This window comes from Cyprinus carpio, chromosome A7, assembly GCF_018340385.1.
Source record: "Cyprinus carpio isolate SPL01 chromosome A7, ASM1834038v1, whole genome shotgun sequence".
Classification (NCBI taxonomy): Eukaryota; Metazoa; Chordata; class Actinopteri; order Cypriniformes; family Cyprinidae; genus Cyprinus; species Cyprinus carpio.
This window is the reverse complement of record NC_056578.1, coordinates 31,069,258-31,094,160: the sequence shown is the minus strand read 5'-3', so window position 1 is coordinate 31,094,160 and position 24,903 is coordinate 31,069,258. Positions and strand designations below refer to the sequence as shown.

The 24,903-nt window shown below is 36.4% G+C and overlaps 1 protein-coding gene across 2 annotated transcripts in view; it reads left to right on the top strand.

The window, feature by feature from the left end:
• Positions 1-3,044: 3,044 nt before the first annotated feature.
• Positions 3,045-24,903, top strand: part of LOC109110414 (stromal interaction molecule 2-like) — a 37,816-nt gene continuing 15,957 nt past the window's right edge. Inside the window, exons 1-3 of one of the 2 annotated variants that reach the window (XM_042760801.1) lie at positions 3,045-3,986; positions 4,162-4,287; positions 24,177-24,307. In XM_042760801.1, coding sequence (XP_042616735.1) covers positions 3,929-3,986; positions 4,162-4,287; positions 24,177-24,307 — 315 coding nt within the window. In that variant the 5' untranslated portion in view covers positions 3,045-3,928. Of the gene's footprint in view, positions 3,987-4,127; positions 4,288-24,176; positions 24,308-24,903 lie in introns of both variants that reach the window. The other variant, XM_042760802.1, reaches the window with a different exon arrangement.

The following is a 24,903-nucleotide window of genomic DNA, read 5'->3' as shown; positions in this document are numbered from 1 at the left end:
AGTAATTTCATGTTGTTAGGTACAATTATTGCATTGCCCTACATTAATATGTATGACTAGATATTGTTTCAACCTCCATAAATATTTCAATAATTCTTTGTAACAGAATTTGTAATAATTCTATGTAATTGGATTTTAAATTTGTATTGTGTGTGGGTAGATATATAGATTTTCTATAGGACTGAGGTCTGGAGACTGGCTAGGCCATTCCATGACCTTAATGTGCTTTTTCTTGAGCCACTCATTTGTTGCCTTGGTGGTATGTTTTGGGTCATTGTCATGCTGGAAGACCCATCCATAACCCATCTTCAGTGTTCTGGCTGAAGGAAGGAGGTTCTCGTCCAAGATTTTACAGTACATGGCCCCGTCCATTTGCCCCCAATGTGGTAAGGTCGTCCTGTTCCCTTAGCAGAAAAACAGCCCCAAAGCATAATGTTTCCACCTCCGTGCTTGACTGTAGGGATGGTGTTCTTGGGGTCATAGTCAGCATTTCTCTCCCTCCAAACACGGTGAGTCAAGTTAGCCAAAAGCTCAATTTTGGTCTCATCTGACCACAGCACTTTCTCCCAAGTCTTCCTGAATCATTTAGATGTTCTTTGGCAAACTTTAAACGGGCCTGTATGTGCCTTCTTGAGCAGGGGGACCTTGCGGGCGGTGCAGGATTTCAGTCCATTGCGGTGTACTGTGTTACCAATGTTTTGCTTGGTGACTGTGGTCCCAACTGCCTTAAGATTATTAACAAGCTCCTTCCGTGTAGTTCGGGGCTGATCTCTAACCTTTCTCATGATCATCCTTACCCCATGAGGTGAGATCTTCCACGGAGCTCCAGACCGAGGCCGATCGATGAATGTTTTGTATTTCTTCCATTTCCAAATAATCGCACCAACAGTTGTCTCCTCCTCACCAAGCTTCTTGCTGATGGTCTTGTAGCCCATTCAAGCCTTGTGCAGATCTACAATCTTGTCTCTAGCTTGCCTGTGGTGGTGGGAGAGGTTGGAATGGAAGATACATATTGTGTGGACAGGTGTCTTATACACCTAACAAGCTGACATTAGGAGTAACTTCTTAAAATGTCAGGACTAATCTGTGTTCCACATGGGCACATAACCAGTCTGGGATAACCAGTTCTTGCTGGTTGGTTGGGGATCAAATACTTATTTCACTCACTGAAATGCAAATCAATTTCTAATCTTTATATAATGTGTTTTTTTTTTTTTTTCTGGTAATAAACCTACCATAAAAATGACAGACCCTTCATGTCTTTGTAAGTGGGCAAACTTACAAAATCAGTAGTGGATCAAATATTTTCCCCACTGTATATATATGTGTGTGTGTGTGTGTGTTACAGACAAACAACAAAACAAAATATGAAGATATAACTTACTTTAAAATGGGAATAATATGATATACCTGCTATCACTCTAGTGAGCATTTTGCTTCTTTCTTTTTTTGTTTAAATAAACTAAAACAACTAAAATATACCAAGACAGAAAGAAGAAATATACGATGCAGTGCTATATTTTCTTCACTTCAAAAGGTTGAAGTTGGAAACATATATATATTTCCCTTAATTTAGCAAAATGTTTGCTTAAGCAGTACATTGTTAAATTCATTCTTACACATTTATTTGAAGACAAATATGTCACCAGTTTAGCGGAATGACCCTTATTTAGTAAAGGCTGTACAGTGCATTTAGGCCCATGAATTTCAGCATCATTCATGACCCTACAAGTTGACCCCAGCTTACAGCAAACTCCAGCAGCTCTCTGACATCTGCTCCATCTATCCGCCTGCCCCTCTCATTCCCTCTGTGCCTCATATCAAATTATGCCACTCGTCTGTTTTCTGCCCTGCTTTTTCGCTCCCCATTGCCTTGGACTGGTCTCTTGGTATATTTGCCACCTGTTTACACAGCTTCCCACGCCCTGTCCCGTTATTACCGGACTTTCAGTCACCATGGGAGCAGTGCACCCCTAGCGGTCCCTTACTATTGCTCCTTGCTGAAACATTTCTTTTGGACAGGCACTATCACATTTCCTCTGCCTCTTTCTCGGACACCTTTATATATTTAGACCTCTGTGATAACTGCCCTCCTCTCCTTCTGATACAGTTTAAACCTTTATGAAGGAAGTTAAGGGAGTTAAGGGATTGATTCCATCAATCTAAACATTTAAATCTAATAATAAAATTAATACATTAGTACAATGATATATGAAAGCATTTTATTTTTGCATGCATAATGTGTGCTAATTAAAATTGCATCGATCATTAAGCTTTTGTTAGTGTTTAGCTGATTCTTATTTGTTCCAAATAGTATCAGTGATTTTGCACTTTATAGTGACACCTATTGGCCTGGATGCATTAAGTGAGTTTACTTATTGCTCCCTTCACATCATATTTCTTTATTTTGTGTTTTGTGATGAATATGATGAACATTATTCTAATAAATCCTAACAATTTTTGTGCAATGTGGGTGGTTTGTGCTGTTACTTGACTAGGTTATTGCGGTTTGTTTCAATATTGCAACAGATACTGATTGTTTAGACATTTGAATTATTATTTTGTTTCCATTTGTATTGATTTGGTTTAAACAAGGTAATTGCACACGCTGGTCCATCGCTATAGTTCACATTTACAATATTACTGTTATACTGTATCAAATAAATGCATTGGTGAGCATAAGATTTTACTGACCACCAGACTTTTGAATGGAAGTTGAATGTGGTTGAAAGCAGGCAGGCAGATAATGCCTACCTGTAATAATAATAAATAAATCAAAAAGAAAAAAAAGCGCTTTTTATGGAAGACTCATATGTCTGGATTCTTCATCAACTCTTCATCATTTTAATCATAAAGCAAATAATACACAAACCATAAATAAATAAATCACTTTTAATAGCCTACTAAATCGTATGCACATCGTTTTAAGTAAGCGTAATAAATAAATAAATAAATAAATAAATCTCCAAATGAACATGAAAACACCCATTATCTGCCTGCCTTCTTTCAACCGCGGCCTTTTCAAAGCTCACGTCTCAAGGCTCGCGCGCAGTCAGCCAATCGGATTATGCCATGTTGGGACCTTTCAACCAATCGCAGCCCACAGCGAGGAGGAAAACTTAGATGATTCTCTGGGTGTAAATTGTTGCGTGTCGCGTTGGGAGAAATACAAGTGGGAAGTGAGGAACAATAGAGCTGGCTGTTTCCGGGAGGCGCCAACATTCCCGAGCAACTTTCGTGCTGTCGTTGTGCATAGCGATAGTCAGCCAGGCACACAGCTCATTGTTGCCGCACACAGCCCATCCAGTTCACACTAGCAGCTGGTTTTGTGTCAGGAGAGTTTTCGGCGAGATCACCGAAGAGGGAGAATCAAGCTGCCGGCGTCCTGTTGTCAAATGATTTGCATAAGGACTTCCGCCCCCTGAATTTAGTTTCTGCATCAAACTGGCAAAGACAGTGGGCAGACCTGAGCCCTCAAGTCAGGCGCAGTCATGCGGACTTGACATTTAAACTCGGTTAATATTTGGACATGAACGGCACACGCGTGTATTTCGGATGGTCCCGATGGATTTGGATTAACCGGCACACTGGGATCTGACACTTTCATTCTCAGAGGCGTTTACTATGCTGTACATCTGCCGGCTCTTGTGGTGGATATACAGTGACTATTTGCTGTTACTTTCAGCGTAGAACTGGAATATTGCATTGGACTCATTGGGGTATTCTGTTGCAGCAAAATGCGCGTTCTCATCTCCTCTCAAACAGGGGATTCCTCGTCTGTTTGGATCCTAAAGTAGGATACAGCCAGATCCTCCAACCCAGTCCAGGATCTGATGTCTATTTCAATGTGTCATATTAGAAGAGCTGACCATCTCTTTTGGATGGAGTTTTACCTCGCGATCTTCTTTTGACGTCTTGGACAGCTTGGATGCATTTTAGATCGTTTTTAAGCTTGGATTACTTCCTTTTTGGCTGCGTTTTTACAGGTTGGATCTTCTCGTTTATTTCGGCTATTTAAACTCGGTGCTTACTGTTGAAATCTCACGTTTCATTCTTGTGATTCGTTTTGCCGATCCACTGGGTGAAAATACTGTGTGCTCTCTTGTTGATTTATTGGTCGTTTAAAGCTTCTGCACACCATGACTTTCTTGTCCGGGGCAGCGGTTCTGTTGCTGCGTGGACTCGTCATCTCTGCGGTATTGGGCTTAGAGGGTTCATACACGAGTCATTTGTCGAACCGAGTCACTCCTGATCCAGCAGCAGTAGCAGCCGCTGTTGCTCCTACAGGTAAGACCTCTATATCCTAACAAACCACGAATCTGATCAACCTGCATTATTCTCTTTAGTAACTCCAGATTGTCTACTGTCCAGATACTGTGCTACTCGATTGTCAGTGCTGTTTCTGATGAGTGCTAATCAGGGAATGTTAATATGACATTTCGCTGCACCCACCGTGTGTCCTGGTGGTGGGTAGGTCTTTACCAGCCTCACATCACTTCTGGATGATTCTAGAGAATCTGATGCTTTGCCTGTATGAGGGACTGCTTATGAAAGTGATGAAGGTCAGGACAGTATTCACATGGAATCCCTGCTATTCCACCAATAAACGCTTGGCATGAGAGAGCAGGAGGAACCCCCTCCATACAGCACTGTCATCAGGCAGCACCTCCATAAAGGAGAAACCACCAGATGGGGTTTTCCATGGCCACTGGCTGATATGGCTTTGTAAATTGCTTAAATGAAACTGACACTCATTTTACACAATATTCACTAAAGAACTGAAACCGTATACATTAACCATGCTTTCTATGGCAAGCTATTTTGACATTTATTCATTTAAATAATCTTATGTTACTAGTGTTTTTTTTCAGTTACTAATTCATGATTTTGTAGTAAGTAGTATCTTTTTTAATTTTACTACTAACATATCCATTATTCTATCACTTACTCTGATTGTGACTAGTGTCTGTCAAGTCTGTCATTGGTAGGCTACTTTTTAGTCATTAGTTCACAATCCTAATAGTGCCAGATAACCATTTCACTCTTAAGGCTAACATTTTATTTATTTATTTTTTACTAGCAACTACTCATTAGGTCCTAGTACATGCGTGTTAGTTACTAGTAACTAGCGCAAGGCTGCCCATTCAAACAGCATCTTTTTTTTTTGTCAACTTCCAATATTTGTATTGTAAAATTATAGAATATTTCTATATTTAAAAATTAATTTGCATGATTATTTTAGGTATAAAAATATATTTGTCAACAACCATGAGATACGACCCATTCATTGGCTGATGACAATAAATTTTCAAATGTCCAAATATTGGCAGATTAATTGATGTGCCTGATATACTGTATGTCTATTACTATTGTACAAGGCTGTTCTTGTCACATGCAGGGGTGAGAATGTTGTTCCAGGCATTGTGATGAGGGTTGCTCAATAAGATCTATAGTGTAGCCTACTCTTTAGCTTTTGAGGGCCCTATGAATTTAGAGATGACTGTATTACTGTGTGTTCAAATGGATGCATTTGATCCACAGAATGATAGCTTCTAGGACAGTACTTTAAATCCATCGTTTAAATCGTATCAATTAATAAACTGTGTTAAAGAAATTTGTACCAATATGCATAAACAAACAGGACTGATGCAGTCAGTCAGTCTATTCTGGTTCATAACCCCACAGCTGTTTTCCCAATATTAGTCATGCCTTTAATGACAGTGGACAGTCTGGTCAGAGCATTTGCTGAGGACACAGGGTGAGATGACAGATTGCAGTCTGTACAGAGCTACAAACTGCTCATATGATGAATGTAATCCAGATCTGTTGTCATACAGCAATGCAGACTTAATCGGAAGGGTAAATAACCTGCATGCAATTGGTAATTGACTCATCAGAAATTAAAGCTCTCAGACAAATTGTTTCAGCTGTTGCTGTAGTTTAGTGCACTGTAATGGACACTTGATATGCATACTTGATTAAATACAGCAAGTGCACCACAGTTCCAAAGATGCAACAAACCCCTTGAATTAAGGAAACCCTTAATTATAACTCTAAGTGCATTATACCTTGAGGTTTCCTTAACTCTTATTTTCAGGGGGCTGTTGCATTTACAATGATTTGAGCCTTTACATAGTTTCAACGTTGGTCTTACCCTCTAGTATTTGTAGTCAAATTTCAATGTATAATAATTTTAATGTATAATAGTATAGTTTAAACTGAAATTTATTTAACATTGACAACCCAGGCCCATTGGAAAAGCATGATTGTGGTGACATTACTTTGAAACTGATGTTAAGTTGCTTTTTGCAAGTTTCGTGACACTTTCAAATTGAAATGTTCAGTGAGTGGTGCTAAAAGCATGTTCAGTTTTGACAAAAGTTGTTTTTTCAGTTGTTTGTTACCATTCGGAAGTGAAATGTCCAGTGAGTGGTGGTAAAAAGTTAATGCTGTATTGCAAGAATGATGTACAATCTACACTAAAACCTATCCTAAACACAACTAGTAGTGATAACAAAAGCAAATGTGAAATAAAGTTGCATTTGTTGAAGCAACCATTTGCTTCTATGAACTGTTATATTGTGACTCTTGTTTTACGGGATTCATACCCAAGCGTGCATCACAAGTGCAATGCTGTGGCAGGTGAGCAACAGAACAAGTTTACTACATTAGAAAAGCCAAACATATGGAGCTGATTATGTGTATTAACTTACAAATCATTCACAAAATTCATAAAGTGTTCTAGGCAAAACGCTACTAAAAAATTTTGAGGTCATAACATAGAATTGTACAAGGAAGTTTTAATTGATATTCTGTTCCTGCAATCATAATTTACGTGAAACGTGTATATATATATATATATATATATATATATATATATATATATATATATATATATATATATATATATATATATATATATATATATATATATATATATATATATTTGTGCTCAAGAAAGAAGTGAATGGTAAGTAAATGATGACAGAATTTTCATTTTTGAGTGAGCTATCCTTTTGACTATAAGTTAAATATCAGTGGATGTGTTGTATGAGTTTTGTGGCATACGACTTTAAGCCTATTAACTAAATATGTAATTAAATATGTTTGGCAAGAATTCTGCCCATTTTCAGACTAAGCAGGAAGGTAGCAGAGCGAGTATTCAGATGCTGGCACATAGCATCTGTGTTGGCATGCATACTTGTGAGTTGTGCTTTACTTGTTCAATTTTTGTATATGTGCAAGCATCAGTGAATAACAAATTAAATAAAAGCTGTTAAACCTTAGCAGCAGGCTGTGAAAACGGAAAGTTGTAATCCAACTATAGGCAGATAAAACTGCTGAGTGACAAATTAAGTGCTTGTCTTAAAATGTATTTACATAGGCTGCTGTAAACTGTTGTGTGTACTTTGAGTTCCCACTGTATCAATATGGGTGCAGTCATCATGAGATACAACCTAGGAATATTTGGATTCCATGTGCTTCTTGGTGGGGCACAGACAGGAGCTCTTAAAAAAAATAAAAATCCTATAAATGCCCTACATCCTATAAAACTGGCGGCTGTGGTTGCCAGAATTTTACTGTACAAAATACAGTGATGATGCTACAAGCATTATACCGTTTACAAGCATTTGGTAACTGTGTATGTAAATAATGTCAATATACCATCCAATTATAGCTATTAAAATCTGTTACTGTAAAATGCGCTGACAATGACACAGGTGGACAATGGAAGACTACGTGATGACTTAAAAGGTGATCAAAATTGCCCTTTAACATTGTTAGTCACACAAAGACAAAACACCACCATTGTAACACACAAGACTGGAACGCACATTAACACAGAAAGCATAATAAAATATTCTGATAAAAAAATAAAGACAAAAAATTTACACAAATGTGATGGTTTGTACGGGTATGCAGGGAATGCCCCATAATTGATTACTGTGTTAAATGTGCATGTATTGCTTTAAATAATATTTTCCTCTGTAAATTATTTTGTGATTCACACATTTCACAAAATTTGATCTTCAAGGTAGTCTTTTTAAAATATTTTTTTTTACTGTAAACGATAAGGTAACTTCCAATGAATGTAAACCATGTTTTATTGGAGCATTTTTACAGTTTTATATTTATTTACTAATATTTTTGCATTGTATTCAAAGTTATGTTTGATTGTCATTGTTTATGATTTCAGTTTAAAATGATAAATGAGAATTTGAGCTGTTTGATGCATATGTAGTCGTGTGGCAATTCCTCTGGTGTTGTTGTGCTTATGTATGTGTGTGTATGCTGGGAGTTTGAATTTGAGCTCTTTGCGAGTCAAATAGTCCCGCTGGAGTTGACCCAGCAACTGACTTCCCATCCGGACAGTGGTCATCATCGGTTGCTTTGTAGGATGCCACTGATAATATGCATGTGTGTATGCAAGAAACAGTAAGAAAACGGTAAAATTTCACCAGAGGAAGAAGTAAATATAGAAAGCACATAAGAAAAGGGACTTTAATAGACCTGGATTGTGTCTGTGTGAGTGACATCTGTTAGGCTATTTGTTCAGTTAAGGACTACCAATTGTAAACACATTAATGAAGGAATTTCCTGTAGCACAGATGACTATCATAACAAATGTCCTCTAAGTGAAAGGTTGATTGTTTTTGTGTCTGTCAGATCATTTGACTACACATCGTCTTAGAGGCTTAGATGGATTTGTTTATGTTTGTGTGCCTTTTTAGTCTTGTCCCATGCTACAGTACATGATGAGAGACTTTTTTCCTTCCCACTTTACCATTCTAGAATGTGTTGGTAGTCTGTTACTTGGTTTCAGTAGTGTCTACAGGTTATTTGCAATCAGCTTAAACTGTAAAACTCACCATCCTGGAGATAAAGTCTATTGGAATAGCATTTTGTTTTTGAAATGCTCTTTATCTGTGGTTTAATTAGGACATTAATCAGTTTATAAACTGTCATAGTTAACCTAAAAAAGAATCTCTCATCACTTACTCACCCATAGGAGCTCTGATAAGGACGGACGACTGAACTGTTTGTCCTGGCAAGAATACTGGTAACCGGACCGTGTTGGAGACCACTGACGTCCATTATATATCTTCTTTTATGTTTCACTAAAGTAATAAAGTCATACAGGTTCGGGATGACATGAGGGTGAGTAAACGATGAGAGAATTTACTTTTTGGGTGAACTGTCCCTTTAAGAGTATGCTCAGTGTATGTGGTTCATTCCTTACTAATTCATTTCCTATTTGCATTTTCAGAAAGATGCAATTTTTTTTATCACCTCTCTATCTTTTTAAAAGGCTAAATCAGATAAGATGTTATCTAACAGATACAGTAAATACTATCTAACAGATATTTACTAAAAGGAATTTTGTTTCATAACTTAAGGTTTTTATAGACTTGAAAACAGCCCTGTCTTGTTTACCACATTTGCAGTACACAGTTCCTAACATGAAAGTACTTTGCTCTTTTGCGGCCTAAAATTACTGATTTTGCTGCAGCTTTTCTCAAAATTTGCGTTGATATTTGCGGCATTTCTTATTTTTTTGCAGTGAAAATATACCACAGACAACATTCTTCTAACACTGATATGACTTTTCTGACTTCGAGGAACATTGTAGGGCTCCAGACTAATGTTTGGTGGCACCAGTGCAGTAAAGCACTCACCCTAATCACACATGTACATCTCAGAGATGTCTATTTGATGTCTGCATTTACATATGAAAGATGTATTTTTAAGAGTGATTGCTCATCTGCAGTACGTCTCTAAGATGTTTCCTGTCAGATGTCAAATAGGCATTTATTAGAATGCATAAAACTGCTTCTGAGACGTTTATCAGATTACACAAGCAGATGTTTCCCAGATCTTTAACAGACGTCTTGTGTGTCAGTACTTGTGCTGTCTGGGTAGTTGAGATGCAGATAAAATGAACTTTTATTACTGTCATTCATAATGTCTAAATATGATTTTATATATATATATATATATATATATATATATATATATATATATATATTTGAAGTGGGAAAAGATTGTGTGAAGAATTTAAAATCACTCAAAATCATTAGACCATTTCTACCACAAGTTGTTCCTGTAGTTTTACTTTGTTAAATCCATGGTAAATGGTGGTGATTTGTGTTTATTGAACAATGTCTCCACATCAGAATTCTGCACCGAATTTGAATGCTTCTCACAAGATTTCACAGAGATGTTATTGATTCTGTGGTGAACTCGGCTGCTTTCTTCACTGTATCTCCCAGCGCTGTGTATAATGGTGTCGCATGATTGAGATCAGCCCACGGCTCCGGCTTGAGCAGATAAACGGCCTGCGCTGCGTAACGTTAGCCCAAATGGATAGCGTGGATTCGTTCTGCTTTTGGTTTGTTTATCCAGTGTAGCTCTTGTAAATCGGTCATGATGAGAACACAAGGCTGGTCATTCCATTTTTGGAACTGAGAAACAACCTTTCTTTGACTGAATGCACGTTGCGGTGATGTCATGGGACGCATCTAAGCCCAAAATCTTCAGAAAAACTGGGGCAATTATGAAAATTTGCAAGCTTTTGTGAAACTTGCAGAGTTTTCTTGATTTTGCGATAAATTCAGCGATCGCAGAATCGCAAAATCCTGGAGGGACTGAATTGTAGACAAACTTGTAATGTGACATTTTTGTAACTTCTTGTGTTGGACTAGTGCAGCAATAGAATTAATCTTTAGATGTTGCCACTGTATGTGTACTCCATGTCATAATGTTTATCATTCTCTAAATAGTGCCTTATCAAAGAATAGTGCCTTATCTTCTGAAATGCACAGAGGCAGAATAAATGCATTTCCACAAATGCTGAAATAATGTTACACACAGAGGCATCATGCTCATTCAGATGTGACGGATCAGGATGTACACACGGATCATCTTTCTCAATAAATAAAAGGTCTAACACTACAGTAAACTGTCCAGACTTTAACCTACTTCAGCCAAGACTCAACCGGTGCGTGATACCCTCTTTGTGACATAAATGACTAAAATTGAAATTTATACAAGGTGATATACAAAGGTGAAGTGATGAATTGAAATAAGATATAAAATTATAAATTATTGTTCAGTGTGAAAGTGAAAGTCATGACATTTGCCATGTATGGTAACCCATACTCGGAATTGATGCTCTGCATTTAACCCATCCAAGTGCACACATACAGCAGTGAGAAGTGAACACATCGTGAACACACACCCGGAGCAGTGGGCAGCTATATATCCAGCACCCGAGGAGCAACTGGGGGTTCAGTGCCTTGCTCAAGGGCACTTCAGCCATGGGTATTGAGGGTGGAAGAGAGCGCTGTTCATTAACCCCCACCCCATGTCACATACTTACGTTTGTGACAAAAAGTAGCTATTTTTTTTTTTTTTTTTTTTTTTTTTTTTTTTTTTTTAATTACATCATAAAATAAAACCTGAACATTTATATTTATTATAATTTAATATATCTGTGCACGTTACTATTTTGGTCACACTTTAGTGATATTAACTAACTATTAACTATGATTTTTGCCTCAATAAACTAATTTGCTGCTTATTAATAGTTATAATGCTTATTAATATTAATAATCAAAACCATTAACATACCCATCCCCTCCAATGACATCTCTTCTGATGACGTGTATATCAGCACAAAAGTTTGCAGTTGCAGTTTTTATTTAATGTTGACTTAATTTTTTCTTTTTAAGTTTTTGAATGTTTATTATCTCTGTGTCTAATGCCAAGTCTCTCTGTAATAGCATCAGCACTGCTGTATACACTGTTGTTGTTTTCCCTTTACATTTCCATTCATTTGTCCATTAATCTCTTTATTTGGTCTGATTAAAAGGAACTCTGTGCCAGAGCAGTTGTTTTCCATAGACATTGTCTCAAAACAAACAGCGCTATTAAGCTATTAGTTTGAGCTGATACGAAACAAAGAGCGTGGTCTGGCTCTGGAAGCAGTATCAGAGCATCCCTGATACAGGGCTGAAGTGGGTCAGAATTGGTATGTTATAGAACTGCATATATGCAACATTGTCACTTTAAATGCAAAACATTTAAGCACAAACCCCACTCTGCAGCCAATTCGAAAGATTTCATCGGTGATGTCAATCACAGTGCTGATTGCCTACATAAATGAAAAAATACTAACCCCTAACCTACATTCTAACCTAGCCTTAGTATAGCATTGCTAGCTTATCCTGATAGATAGCATTACTGCTTGTCACAGTTGGATCCCTTTACTCATCAGTGGATCTATTTATGATTTTTCGGAAGTCTGAACTCTTCTTGACAGGAGATCGTGTGATTGAGTTGACCAGTGAAATATGCTGTGGGGCAGGGTTTGTGATTAACTGCTTTGAGGGGTGAAAGAACACTCTTTGAACAGAACAGGCTGCACAGAAATACCTTTAAGGGAGAGTTCATGCAAAAACGTAAGTTCTGTCATCATTTACATACCCTAATGTCATTCCAAACTTGATGACTGTCTTACTTCTGAATGCTCGAGTCCGAACAACATTGGACCCCACTGTCATTATATGGACAAACCCTTTTGAAAAACAACTGTGCTTAATTGTATTAATTTAAATGTATTTGTTTTAACTGTATTTCCAGATAATATAATATTAATAAAATATATGGCCCCTTAGATTTACTTAAAGTTTAGAGTATATTTTATATTTTAAATAGCTGTTTTTATTATCTTTTGTCATGCTTTAAAGAAGTACACTTTGATGTGTTGACTAACTAAAGCATGTAAATACATTTCTTTATTATAATTTTAACTGAAGTGTTAAAATGTACCACATGTGACATTACAAATATATTTAAATAGATGACACAAGTTTAAATAGAAATGACATTAAAGTAGGGCCTATATTTTAAACATTATATAATGCTTGTCAGTACATTCAACATTGAACCAAATTTCAAATTGATTATGAAATTATATGTAAAGGTGTGCTTAAGTCCTACTTAGGTGGGTCAAAAACCACTCTTATTGCAAAAAAAGTGAACTGTAAAACATTTTCATTTAAATAACATGCAGTTGAGTGTCTGAAAACATTACACACGCTTCCACAGAAGAAAGAAAATCATACAGGTTTGAAAAACCATAAGGGGGAGTAAATGATGACAGAAGTTTACATTTGTCTTCCACCGTAACTTACAGTACATTTTACAACATTTCACACACTACATTTCCTGTCTGTTAGATTGGTAATTATTTGAACAAGTATTTATTTAAGGGATAGTTCACCCAAAAATGAAAATTTTATGTTTATCTGTTTACCCCCAGGACATCCAAGATGTAGGTGACTTTGTTTCTTCAGTAGAACACAAATTATGATTTTTTTTTAACTCCAGCCGTTGCAGTCTCTCAGTCGTGTAATGCATGGCAATGGTAACAAAATCTATGAGAGGAAAAAAAAACATATACAGACAAATCCAAATTAAACCCTGCAGCTTGTGACGATACATTGATGTGTAAAGACACAAAGCGATTGGTCTGTTCAGGAAACTGAACAGTATTTATATCGTTTTTTTTACCTCTGATTCACGCAATGTCTGAACTGTTAGAACTCAGAGTTATAAGTGTATTACTGCCACCTATCTCTCAAATGGACCATTGACATTACTAATTGAGATTGTAGATAGAGTGTTAATGGTCCAATTCTGTGATCCACCATAAAGCAAGAAGAAGAAGAATATGCCTCAGGCGCCTGCTGCTGTGAATGCATGTTCACAAGAGTTCTAACAGTTTGGTTATGCTATAACATAATCACATTCACAAGCACAATACCATCAAAAGACAACTGATCACAGTCTTAACTTGAATGCTAGAACTATACATCATAATCTAGACTGCCCTGACAGCATTTCTGATTACCTGATCATGTTTTCCGTTTAGATCTAATCGAATATAGTCACACGTCTGCTCAGATGGAGCACTAGATGCCATCAATTCCTTTGGTTACTCAGTCACAGTTTGGGAAAATCCTACATGTCTGCTTCCTGCCGTCACCACAGGATTATGACCTAGACACGGTTCTCACTTGGGGTAATTAATTGAACCCCTCTGGGTTTATATTAGTACACACAGACACAAACGCATGCTTCTGTTTTGTCATAGAGCTTCAGACCAAACAACTCAATGATTCAATTGAAATGAGGGTAGTTTGTTAGCAACCAAGAGCAGGTACAGTTTATGTGAAAAATATGTGAGGTTAGGTTAGCCATGCAAAACATACCGCCATGGTACTAGGCTGCTGTGGATTGGCTCTGTGGTAAAAGGTTTTTTAGTGCATTGCTATGCATTTGTTGGGTTTTTCTGGATGTTTATGTGGTTACTCTACACTCTTAAAAAAGGGTTCTTCATTCGCATCTATGTCTCTGTGAAGAGCCTTTCCATGTAACCTTTACATTCCACAGAAGGTTTTTTATAGTTTCTTTGGATTATTAAAACATTTTTCACACTAGAGAAAAAAGGTTCTTTTCACTGAAAGGTACTTTGGGGAACCAAAAATGGTTCTTCTGTGACATCACTGTGAAAACCCATTTTGAAGTCTGCATTTAGACAATCACCAGAGGACTGTCTACACTACAGGACCCTTGTGAATAAAGCAGTTAAGATCCACATAATTGCACACACCCTTATGTGTCTCTGATGGGATTGCATACTCTGTTGTGCTTATCTAAGACCAGGAAGGCCCCTTTTGCGAGTAACATGGAAGGGGTAATGATTTAATTGAACTGAAACAATTCTCTGAAATCCTGCATCATCCATCTGGTATCTCAGTTCATGCAGAAAATTGTGTCCAATGGAAATGTAGGTCACTTCATTGAGCTGGACTGTGCAGCATGTTCTGTGCCATTCTTTCTAGAAGAACTGAAGGAGTTATCTGCTGCATGTGGCTGTGTTGTGAGGGTTACTTGTCATTTCTAATCTGGTCTGTACATTTTTTGTACATTTGCTGGAGAAAAAAAACAAAAAAAACAATCGTGCTCTCTCATTGGCTGTAGATTGTCACTGACATCATTTCCAGTCAAAACACATTTCACACTAGAAGAGTTGCAAACAAGTCTAGATACTTTAGCCTGCTAAATGTTTCTTGGGCATCGGTGATGCATTGGCGCTTCTCTCAGATTGCATCTTTGATAATTAACACTATGTGATCATCACTCACTTGAAAAGCTTTGATTAGGCTCAGATTTCAAACTTTTGTCTGTGATCTCTAGAAAACTTTTGGCAAATGAAAATCAGGCCTAAAACCGAGTAGTGGATGTGTGAATGCATATGTTAATTTGAATTCAGAATGTCAAACTGGATTTTGTTTTTGCAAGGATGCATTAAATTGATCAAAAGTGACAGCAATAACATTTATAAGAAGATTTTTGATTTATTTATTTTTTTAATAAATGCTGTTCTTTTGAACTTTCTGTTCATCAGAGAATCTTGAAAAAATGCATCACGGTTTCTACAAAAATATTAAGCAGCACAGCTGTTTTTAATATTGATTTTAATATGAAATGTTTCTTGAGCAGCGATTTAGCATATTAGAATGATTTCTGAAGGATCACATGACACTGAAGACTGGTAATAATAGCTGCTGAAAATTCAGCTTTGTAGCCACATGAATAAATTATATTTTAAAATATATTAAAATGAAAAAATAAATCAAACAAATGCAGGCTTGGTGAGCACAAGAGAATTCTTTCAAAAACAAAAAAAGCTCACAAAAAGTTTAACATTATTGTGTGATAGATACAGGTGTATAAATATTATTAAAATATTAGATTATTATTACTGTGATATCACATTAGAGATTAAAAAGACTATTCAATGGTATCTAGAAATAACTGAGTTATATGAATGCTAATTTGTAAAGACAAAATTTAATGAATTATTAAAAAAACTAGACTTACAGTAGTTTTATTTTAGTTCTACATTCTACCTAAAATTCTAATTATGATTTTGCATACTGTTTGCTAATTCACTACAAATTCTTGAATGCATTTGCAGTTTCAGTGGACTTCCCAGTTCATTTCTAAATGGCTTATAACCCCGATGATTTGTGACTGTAATATATTTAGAACGATATAACAGGTATCACATTGGGGAGCCTGACATGCCAAATGCATAGCTGTGACATCTGTTGGCATGATGATAAAAAGGGAACGACATGAAGGTGCTAAGACCCACTACAGAGCAGAATAATGCCACACATTAATCCAGCTGTGGTCCCTAGTTTACATGCCCTTGATCTGCCACGCTCCTTTACACACTCTCACGTTCACGCAGAACGCACGCAGTTCACAAATGCATATGGACATCCTTGAGATATTTTCTTGACTAAAGTGCCAGTGAGCTTGGCTTGGTGTAATTTCTCCTGCTTTCCTCTACTAAAGGTCATGTTACATTAGTCTATGTTCATTCTTTTCTGTGTTTATAGCTGCGTCCACACTGTCATTTTGCAAGTGATGAAATCAGATCTGTTTGTTCAAACGTCTCTATCAGGTTTATCTACATTGGTTGCTTTAGTAATGATGTAAGCGTCAGGCATCAACGCGATACCAAGAGTCTTTCACAGACAGCACCGGAGAGTAGCTGTCTGTATTAAAAGACAGGATGGAAAACTGGCCACAGTTCATGCTGACAGCCTGCCGTGGTTTTAAAGGAATAGTTCACCCCAAAATTAAAATTTAATAATTCCAACCTAGATGTAGATGAGTTTGTTTGAACAGTTTTGTAAAAATGTAGCATTATATCATTTGCTCACTAATGGATCCTATGCAGTGAATGGGTGCCGTCAGAATGAGAGGTCAGACATCTGATGAAAATCACAGTAATCCACAAGCAATTGACATGACTCCAGTCACAAACAAATCCATTAAGACATTTTTAACTTTGCTTCCAGCTAAAGTATAGTAGTCCTCCATCCATAATATTGCTTTCTTCAGTAAAAAAAAATAAACCCAAAAATATACAAAGATCCAGTACAGCACAAGCAAAAACAGTGTTTTGATTAGGACATCATGGGATGGACTTTTCTCTGGAGGAAGCGTTGTTGACAGATTATGGATTTATATGCTGGATTAAAGTTAAAACACCTTCATAAAGGATTTGTTTCTTACAAACATGCAGCTTTTCACTTCATAAGACATTAATTGATGGACTAGAGTCATGTGGATTACTTGTGGATATGTTTTTATCAGCTGTTTGAACTCTCATTCTGATGGCACCCATTCAATGCTGAGCAAGTGATGCTAAATTTCTCCATATCTGTTCTGATGAAGAAACAAACTCGTCTCCACTTTGGATGGCATCGGGGTGAATACATTTTCATTTTTGGGTGAACTATTCCTTTAAATTCTCGAAGCACATGAGAGAACACATAGACAGATACATTTTACACATTCATGCTTATGCTTTTTTGTCCAAAACCACTGACTTGTTCACTCCTTCACTCTCCCTCTCTTTTTATTAATTAATTGATTAATCCTGTTTTGACTACAAAAAAACTAAACTGTTATGCAGTGTTGACCACACAAACACTTCAGAGTGAATGTTTTCATGTAGTTTGGTTTAAGGCAGATTGATATGAATGACATGTATAAGGAAAGCTTGAAGTAGTGCTGTTCATGGGTGAGGAGATGAAGGGATATTTCGGATGCAAGGAATAGCGGCAGCCTCTCATTTCAGGGACTTTCCCTCTTCAGGGTCAGAGAGAGTGAGAGAGAGTCTGTTGCTCCGCAGGTCTTACCTCTTCACTTTGCAAAGAAGCCCAAAACAGACTGAGTCTTTAGAACAGGGTGTGTTCTATAAAGAAAAAATAAATAGCTGTCACTTCTCTGTCACTAGGAAAACAGCCAGCTCAAAAACCATTGAAAGCAGTAGTGAAAAATGAATGTCACATTGGCACACTCTCAGTTTTTTATCTCTAACTTTAATGAGTGCCTCTCAGCACTTTGTCTACAGTATGCAAAATCACTTTCTCTTTTAACAGACCCGGTATTCATCAAAATGTTTGCGTATGCTTTATGCCTTTTTCTGTTTCTGTTTCCCTTTTCTTTATTTACATTTTTTTCTAATTCTAATAAATGCTGTCCTTTTGTACTTTATATTCAGCAGAGAATCCTGAATTTTTTTTATCATGTTGTCCGCAAAAGTATTAAGCAGCATAATTGTTTTCAACATTAATAAGGTGTAAGATGTAAAGTTTCTTGAGCACCAATTCAACATATTAGACTGATGTCTGAAGACACTGCGACTGGAGTAATGGCTGTTGAAAATGTAACTTTGCCATCACAGGAATACATTTCAGAGTAAAAATGAGTCAAAAAGCTTACTGACCCCAAACGTTTGAATGGTAGTGTAAGTGCACATATATATTCGATTTTTAATATTGCTATATTTTTAAGCAGTGCTCAGTGAGAAATAGTAAATCAAGTCACCTTTTTAGTGATTTTACTTTGCATTGTGGGTAAAGTGGGTTGAAGTGCTAGATGAGTCAGCGTGGGCTTTGAGGTTAGTGGTAATCCTGCTCTGCAGGCCCCCCAAAAACAGGTGTGTTCTCAAGGGCTGCTTATCCGGCTTCACAGACTGCTAGAGTTACACATTCTGTAGCTGTGTTGTTATGTGCTGCGCTTCCGCTTTAGCTCTGGTCAGTTAATTGATTGTGGATAGACTGAAGGCTCAATTATTCCAGTGGCGCATTAGATGTGGTCAAAGGTTAGATCCATCGTACTCTGATGTCATCTCTGTGGACAGTGAGCGAGGTGTGTGCTGTCACAACATGCTGAAATACCATACGTGCTACAGTGGAGTTTATCAGTCAATTTGTTCTACTCCAGATACACTTTTTAAGTGTTTTTCATTTGCTGTTATACCATCTTTACCTTCTACCTTTACATCAAAGTTGTCAATGGATACTTGCTGATGAAGTCATTGCATGAGTGGCAAAACTTCTTCAGCAACTGGAAAATAAAGCCCAGATGCTCTTGGGTAAAATTTGATCAGGGATCCCTAAATGTAAGCCTTTTGTAAATCTGAAATGGAAATTTAAAAAAAGGAGTAAAACTGCGCACAGATTTTGAAAGGCCAGCTGTACCACACTCCTGTTGTTGATCATAGCTGATGTCTTTCCCTGCTTAACTGCTAAAGTCATGTTTGTGGTGGTGGCATTCTAGAGAACCTGTTGGAGAATTCACAGGAAGTGGTTCCAAACAAACAGGAAGTCACATTTCTGAAACAGGAAGTCGAGAGTGTTGCCTACTCAGAATATTCATGATGACTCTGTTTAGAGAAGTCAAATTAATAAAGAACTGCTTGACTAGAGTTGTCTCTCTCATGATATTTACTGTGGAAATATAGTGCCAAAGTCAACATAAATGCAAATATCACAATAACCAAATGCTTTCATTACAGACAAATGTTAACCAGGCACGTGAATTTATATTTAGACTACTGTTCACCGTCTGTAGTTTTTGGCAATGATCTACAGCAGGCCTATTGCTTGTTTGCCCTACTTTATTTCAGTATGAGACCATTGCACACTCTATTTACTGTAACTGTACAGGTTTCCTCTAATGTGTGCGAACACAAGTAACACCTTAAACCAGCGGTTCACACATTGCAACTCACTTTTACTCATTGGGTCATATGACCTCAAGTTGTGCCACTCAATGCAATATTTTAAACGTTTATAGGACTAAATCTTACAACCATTGATATTGCACGTATAAAGAAACAAGTTCAGCTAACTGACACAAACAAGTTTCTATTTTCCTTTCTTTTTTTAATATTGAAACTGAATATTGTTGTCACATATTGTGCTTCTTTAAATGCCAATGCATTAACTTTAGAGCTAGCTATAGTTGGAAAATCTTGAAGGCATCAGTTAGATTGGATTGGAATTGAATAAACAACCAGTAATATTCTGCATCATATACTGTCATTTTCCATTAATTTCCAGCTGTTATCGTAAATTAAAAACCTACTACATTTTTCGATGGATAGGAAACATGCCATTTAATGGCAAATATAAATGTTTCTAGTGCATACAAAAATAGTTGGCATCATAGTTGGTTAAACTTCTGTAGCAGTCAAGGTGAGACTACATCAGATATATTTTTTGCATTCCCATTTGCTCAAACCGCAAAAGAAAAACTCCACGATAGTGTTTTCAGGACTTTCAAAAAGTGAGACGTTTATGGTGCAAGTCAGTTGTAATTTGTAATTTGATACAAAGGTAATAGTGTTATAAATGTTTATATTTTTAAAAAATTCAAATATATTTATAAAAAAAAACCACAAGATTTATGATGCTGATGACCATTGAAACGCGTCATCACAGTCTGAAAAAAGGGTCTGTTGAGATATACTTCAGTCAACTTGCTGTGACCCCTTCAACTTTTTGACTGTCATTTAGACAATGTGTGAGTGTCAGCGAGACTTCTGCATTTGTCATTAGGCCATGGAAGTAAGTGAGAGAAGTTCCCTCAGACAGTGGGGACCTCGCTGGATGTCCTGTCTTTATGTTGGAGTCACAGCATGTGTGACTATTATCTCTACACATCATCTGCAAACACAAACGGATGGTGTGTGGTTCTTCTCCCTCTCATGACTGCACACTGCAGTATTTCCTCTCCCAGTGCAAACACTGATCTTCGGTGTTGCTTATACGATCATAGATAAGTATCTGCTCTAATTAAGACTCTGGCTATCTTTGCGTCGGTGGTTAGTCACTCATGTCTTGAGTTTCAGCTTCAATCTGCACATTCCTGCTGTAATGGCACAAAAGCTCTGTCTCCTTTTCTGGAAGTCTGAACTTTTGGATTGTGAGCTTTGTCAGATTAAAATAAAAAAAAGTAATTATTTTAACACACACTTATGCAATATCATAAGCAGAGGATTAAAGGTGCCCTGTCCATGGATGAATTATATGCCTTTTTATGGAGGTTCAAATAGACAGGAGCAAAGGGGATTTAATAAATTTGGTGTGTCCAGAATTTTTTTCTTTCTATTTTTACACTCTTGTTATGATTTGGTCATCTTGCTAATTTGAAACTGGAAGCTTGGAAATTCAGAAAAACAAAATCAGGCCAAGATGTGTGAGTATAACAGGAAATGCAGTTTCTGCTGTGTAGAACCAGTTTTTGATTAAATAACATTTTGTGTTCAGGGTTCCCCAAAATTGGGTTTGCAGACCCCTGGAGGTATGTGAGGGAACTGCAGAGGGTTCTTAAGTTTATAATTATTTAAATTAACTAGTAATTAAATAATAAATTAACCAATAATTGAATAAATAAGAAAAATATAAAAATAAATGCATAATAATAAATGCATAATAAAAAATAAAGGTTTATATCTATAATAAATGTCATGTGATCATTAACCAACGTCAGACAACTGTGAACTAATTTTATGCCAATGTTAACTTAAAATCTGGGGGTAAAGTAAACTTAAAGTATATATTTTAGATCAAAGTGGTTTCACTGGCAAAAAATTTGTAAATCCCTGAACTGTACCATTAAGAGGTGGATAAACGTGTTTATAGAATTCATAAATCCATGCATCAGATTTAAAGGCTTTTGAACTTTTGAAGCATGTCCCAGGCACATATAAGATCTCTCACAATATGCATTTACTTTTCACCCCTCACTTTGTTCTTGCAATTCTGTAATTAACAGTTAGATTAAACGGGCCGCACAACTTTGAATAAAAGGTACCATTTAGAACTTTTTAGGGGTGAATAAGGTGCAAATATGTCCCTTTGAGCATACAAGCTGTTCTGCCAATAAAGGTACAATTTCTATAATTTGAGAGTTTAACAGCATGCTTATTGTTATATTATGAATGATAATAAAAAAGGGCTTGAAAGTTGTTTGAGAGTTTCTTTCTTCTTTATATCACGGAAAGAAAGTTCAAGCAAGCGGCGGTTCATCTTTTCTCTGTAACTCGAAACTTCAGCCTCTGTCATTTAAAAAGTTTGTGTATGTGTGTGTTTTTCTCGTGGAGGCCTTTACTGTTCTTTGTCATTTAGATAAACCACTTCCTGACAACTGGAAACAAAAATCTATTTATAACATTGCGTGTCCTAATTTTACACACACTCACTTTGTTCTCCAGAACTATTTTTGCTACTTGGTTGTGTTTATTTTCCCCCTCACAGTGTCACTTCCTGCCACATGCTGAGTGTGCTAGGGGAGCTTTGTAGTAAGTTGATTAATGTTACTTGAATGAAAAGTGACCTGCACATCATCGGCTGTCTTTTTGTTTTCTTTGCTAATCTGTTAAAAGTTTCTCTGTTTTTATACACATGATCAGTGCCACTAATTTTACTTACTTTATTAGTGACATACAAATTCGGTTTATATCATCATTTTTGTTTTCATTTTTCACAATCAAGAAACATTATTTTCACGTTTTGATAAAATCCCAAATTCAGCGTGGACTCAGCAGCAGCTTGTATGATATACAGCATTTGTAATTGTTGGACATTTCTTCTTGTCACAGTGTTCCTGTGATATTACCCATCAGCACAAGTGAGTTCTATGCAAAAAAAAAACCACGCATGGAAATGAGTGTGGACAGAGACATCTGGTACACAAATATGATTATGCAATCAGATGGGGGAACACATGCAAGGCAAGATGCAAATACTAAGAAAAGACCTTCTTTTGTTTAATTTTGTTTAGCAGCATTTTGAGGTTTTTCAGCCATACAAGCAATGGCAGTCACCTTAATTGGTGATACAGTAGCTTTCTGCTTTTTATTCAGTTATCATAGAGTTTTTGGTTATACTTTATTTTAAGGTGTCCTTGTTACAGTGTAATTATACATTTAAGTGCTGATTAATTTTAGTTAACTACATGTACTTACTATATGGTTAGGGTTTGGCTTAGGGTTACTTGCATGTAATTATGCATAATTATTTGTTATTATAATTGTAAGTACGTGTAACATGTAACAAGGACACCTTAAAATAAAGTGTTACTGATTTTTTTCAAACTGGTGTCTTTAAAAAAAGTGCTTAATGGTACTGTTGAAATGTTTTACTTTAAAGTACAAGTTAAATCATTTTGTGTTCATATTCTTTTGTTGTTATTTAAAGAAGTACACTTATTTTGATGTGGTGACTAACATGCTAAAGCACATATTGTTATTTTATATTACATTTTATATACTTTAAATGAACTAAATTGCAACTTCATCATGTATGAATAGAAATATATATATATATTTAAATACATGATTTACAAGTTTCAGTAAAAATGACCTTATTACCTTATTACCTAATTATGTTTTTGATTTACCATAGGCTACATGTTTCTCAGTAAAAATCAACAGTACACTTTAACCATATTTCTAAGACAACAAAATTATGAAACTGCTTATGTACTTTAGTTCTACTTAAAGGGATAAATCACTCAAAAATGGAAATTCTGTCATCATTAACTCACCCTCAATTTGTTCGAAACTTGTATGACTGACTTCTGCTGAATTTAAAAGAAGATATTTTGAAGAATGTGGGTTATTGCATAACATCACACTTTTCTCATATAGTATAGGCTACATGTGTCTTTATGCAAGCAGATATACAGCTGCCTTAATATTTTAAGAAGGAGATTATGTATTTATATATGTGTGTCTTCTTTCTGTCTAATGTGTCTGTCAATGGGAAAATGTGGGCTCTTCAGTGATGTGTGATGTTTCATCCAGTCAGGGCTCTTTTCCAGTAATAGTTTCGTTAAAACTGGATTGATTCTTCTTCCCTCACACGTCTTCTCTTAAATAAGAGCAAGGATGTGATCCAAACGAATGCCAGCCCCCTTTGCCACATCAACAGGTTGCAACCTAATAAGCGTGTCAAGACCGGTGAAAGCACAGCACTGTAAACAGAGCCTTACAGACATGCACGTGCTCACACATACAGAGAGTTAGGATAAAAACTTGATGAGTAAGATTATTATTTATTTATCAACAATAGAAAGTCTTGTTGACAAGCATTTAAGGCCTGAAAATTGCCATAAATAATAATTATCATAAATCACCTGTCTGGATATGCAATAAACTTGGATTGAATTATGTAGAAAAGCAGTTTAATTGTGTAGCTGGACAAAGGATAATTTTGTGTCTCTCTCTGCAGACCCGTGTTTGACAGTCATCCCTCCATGTATGAATGAAGCCGACCGCTTCAGTTTAGAAGCACTTCGGCACATTCACAAGCAGCTAGATGACGACAACGATGGAGGAATTGAAGTGAATGAGAGTGTAGAGGTGAGCATATATTGTCTAGACCTGGAAAAGTGTGTTTCCTTAATACTTGCCTTTCATTTAACATAATAGTACATGTGTTGGAGTGTATGTATGTTTCTCTCTGTGTGTGTGTGTGTGTGTGGGTCGGCGGCCTTAAAAACAGGTCAGTAAAGATTAGACCCACCAGGGACCTCAAAGGGCAAAATTGACATTGGTTCTTGCCTGCAAAAAGAGAATATTGACATATGAGCACTTCACCCAGAGGGCTTTTACATTATTATGTGTGTGTGTGTGTGTTTGTGTATATATGATAAAAAATCCACGCATATTCATACAGGATTAGTATATAATTTGTTTTAAATATGTTAAAGCCTTTTTGCATGGTATAATAGGCATGTTATAATGTCAATGTGAAAGATTTGTATGAAAAGTTGCTATTAGTCTGTTAAAATAATAGGTAGTAAGAGGTAGTAAGTCTTCTGGTTTGTCCACACTAAACATATACATATGTCACAAGTGGCCTCACCATTTCCTTTGAAAGTGAAGATAGTGTTTATTTACTTTCCTGTTTTTTAGCTGCTCAGTTCTCTTTGGTTTTAAATGGGACTTTTTAAATA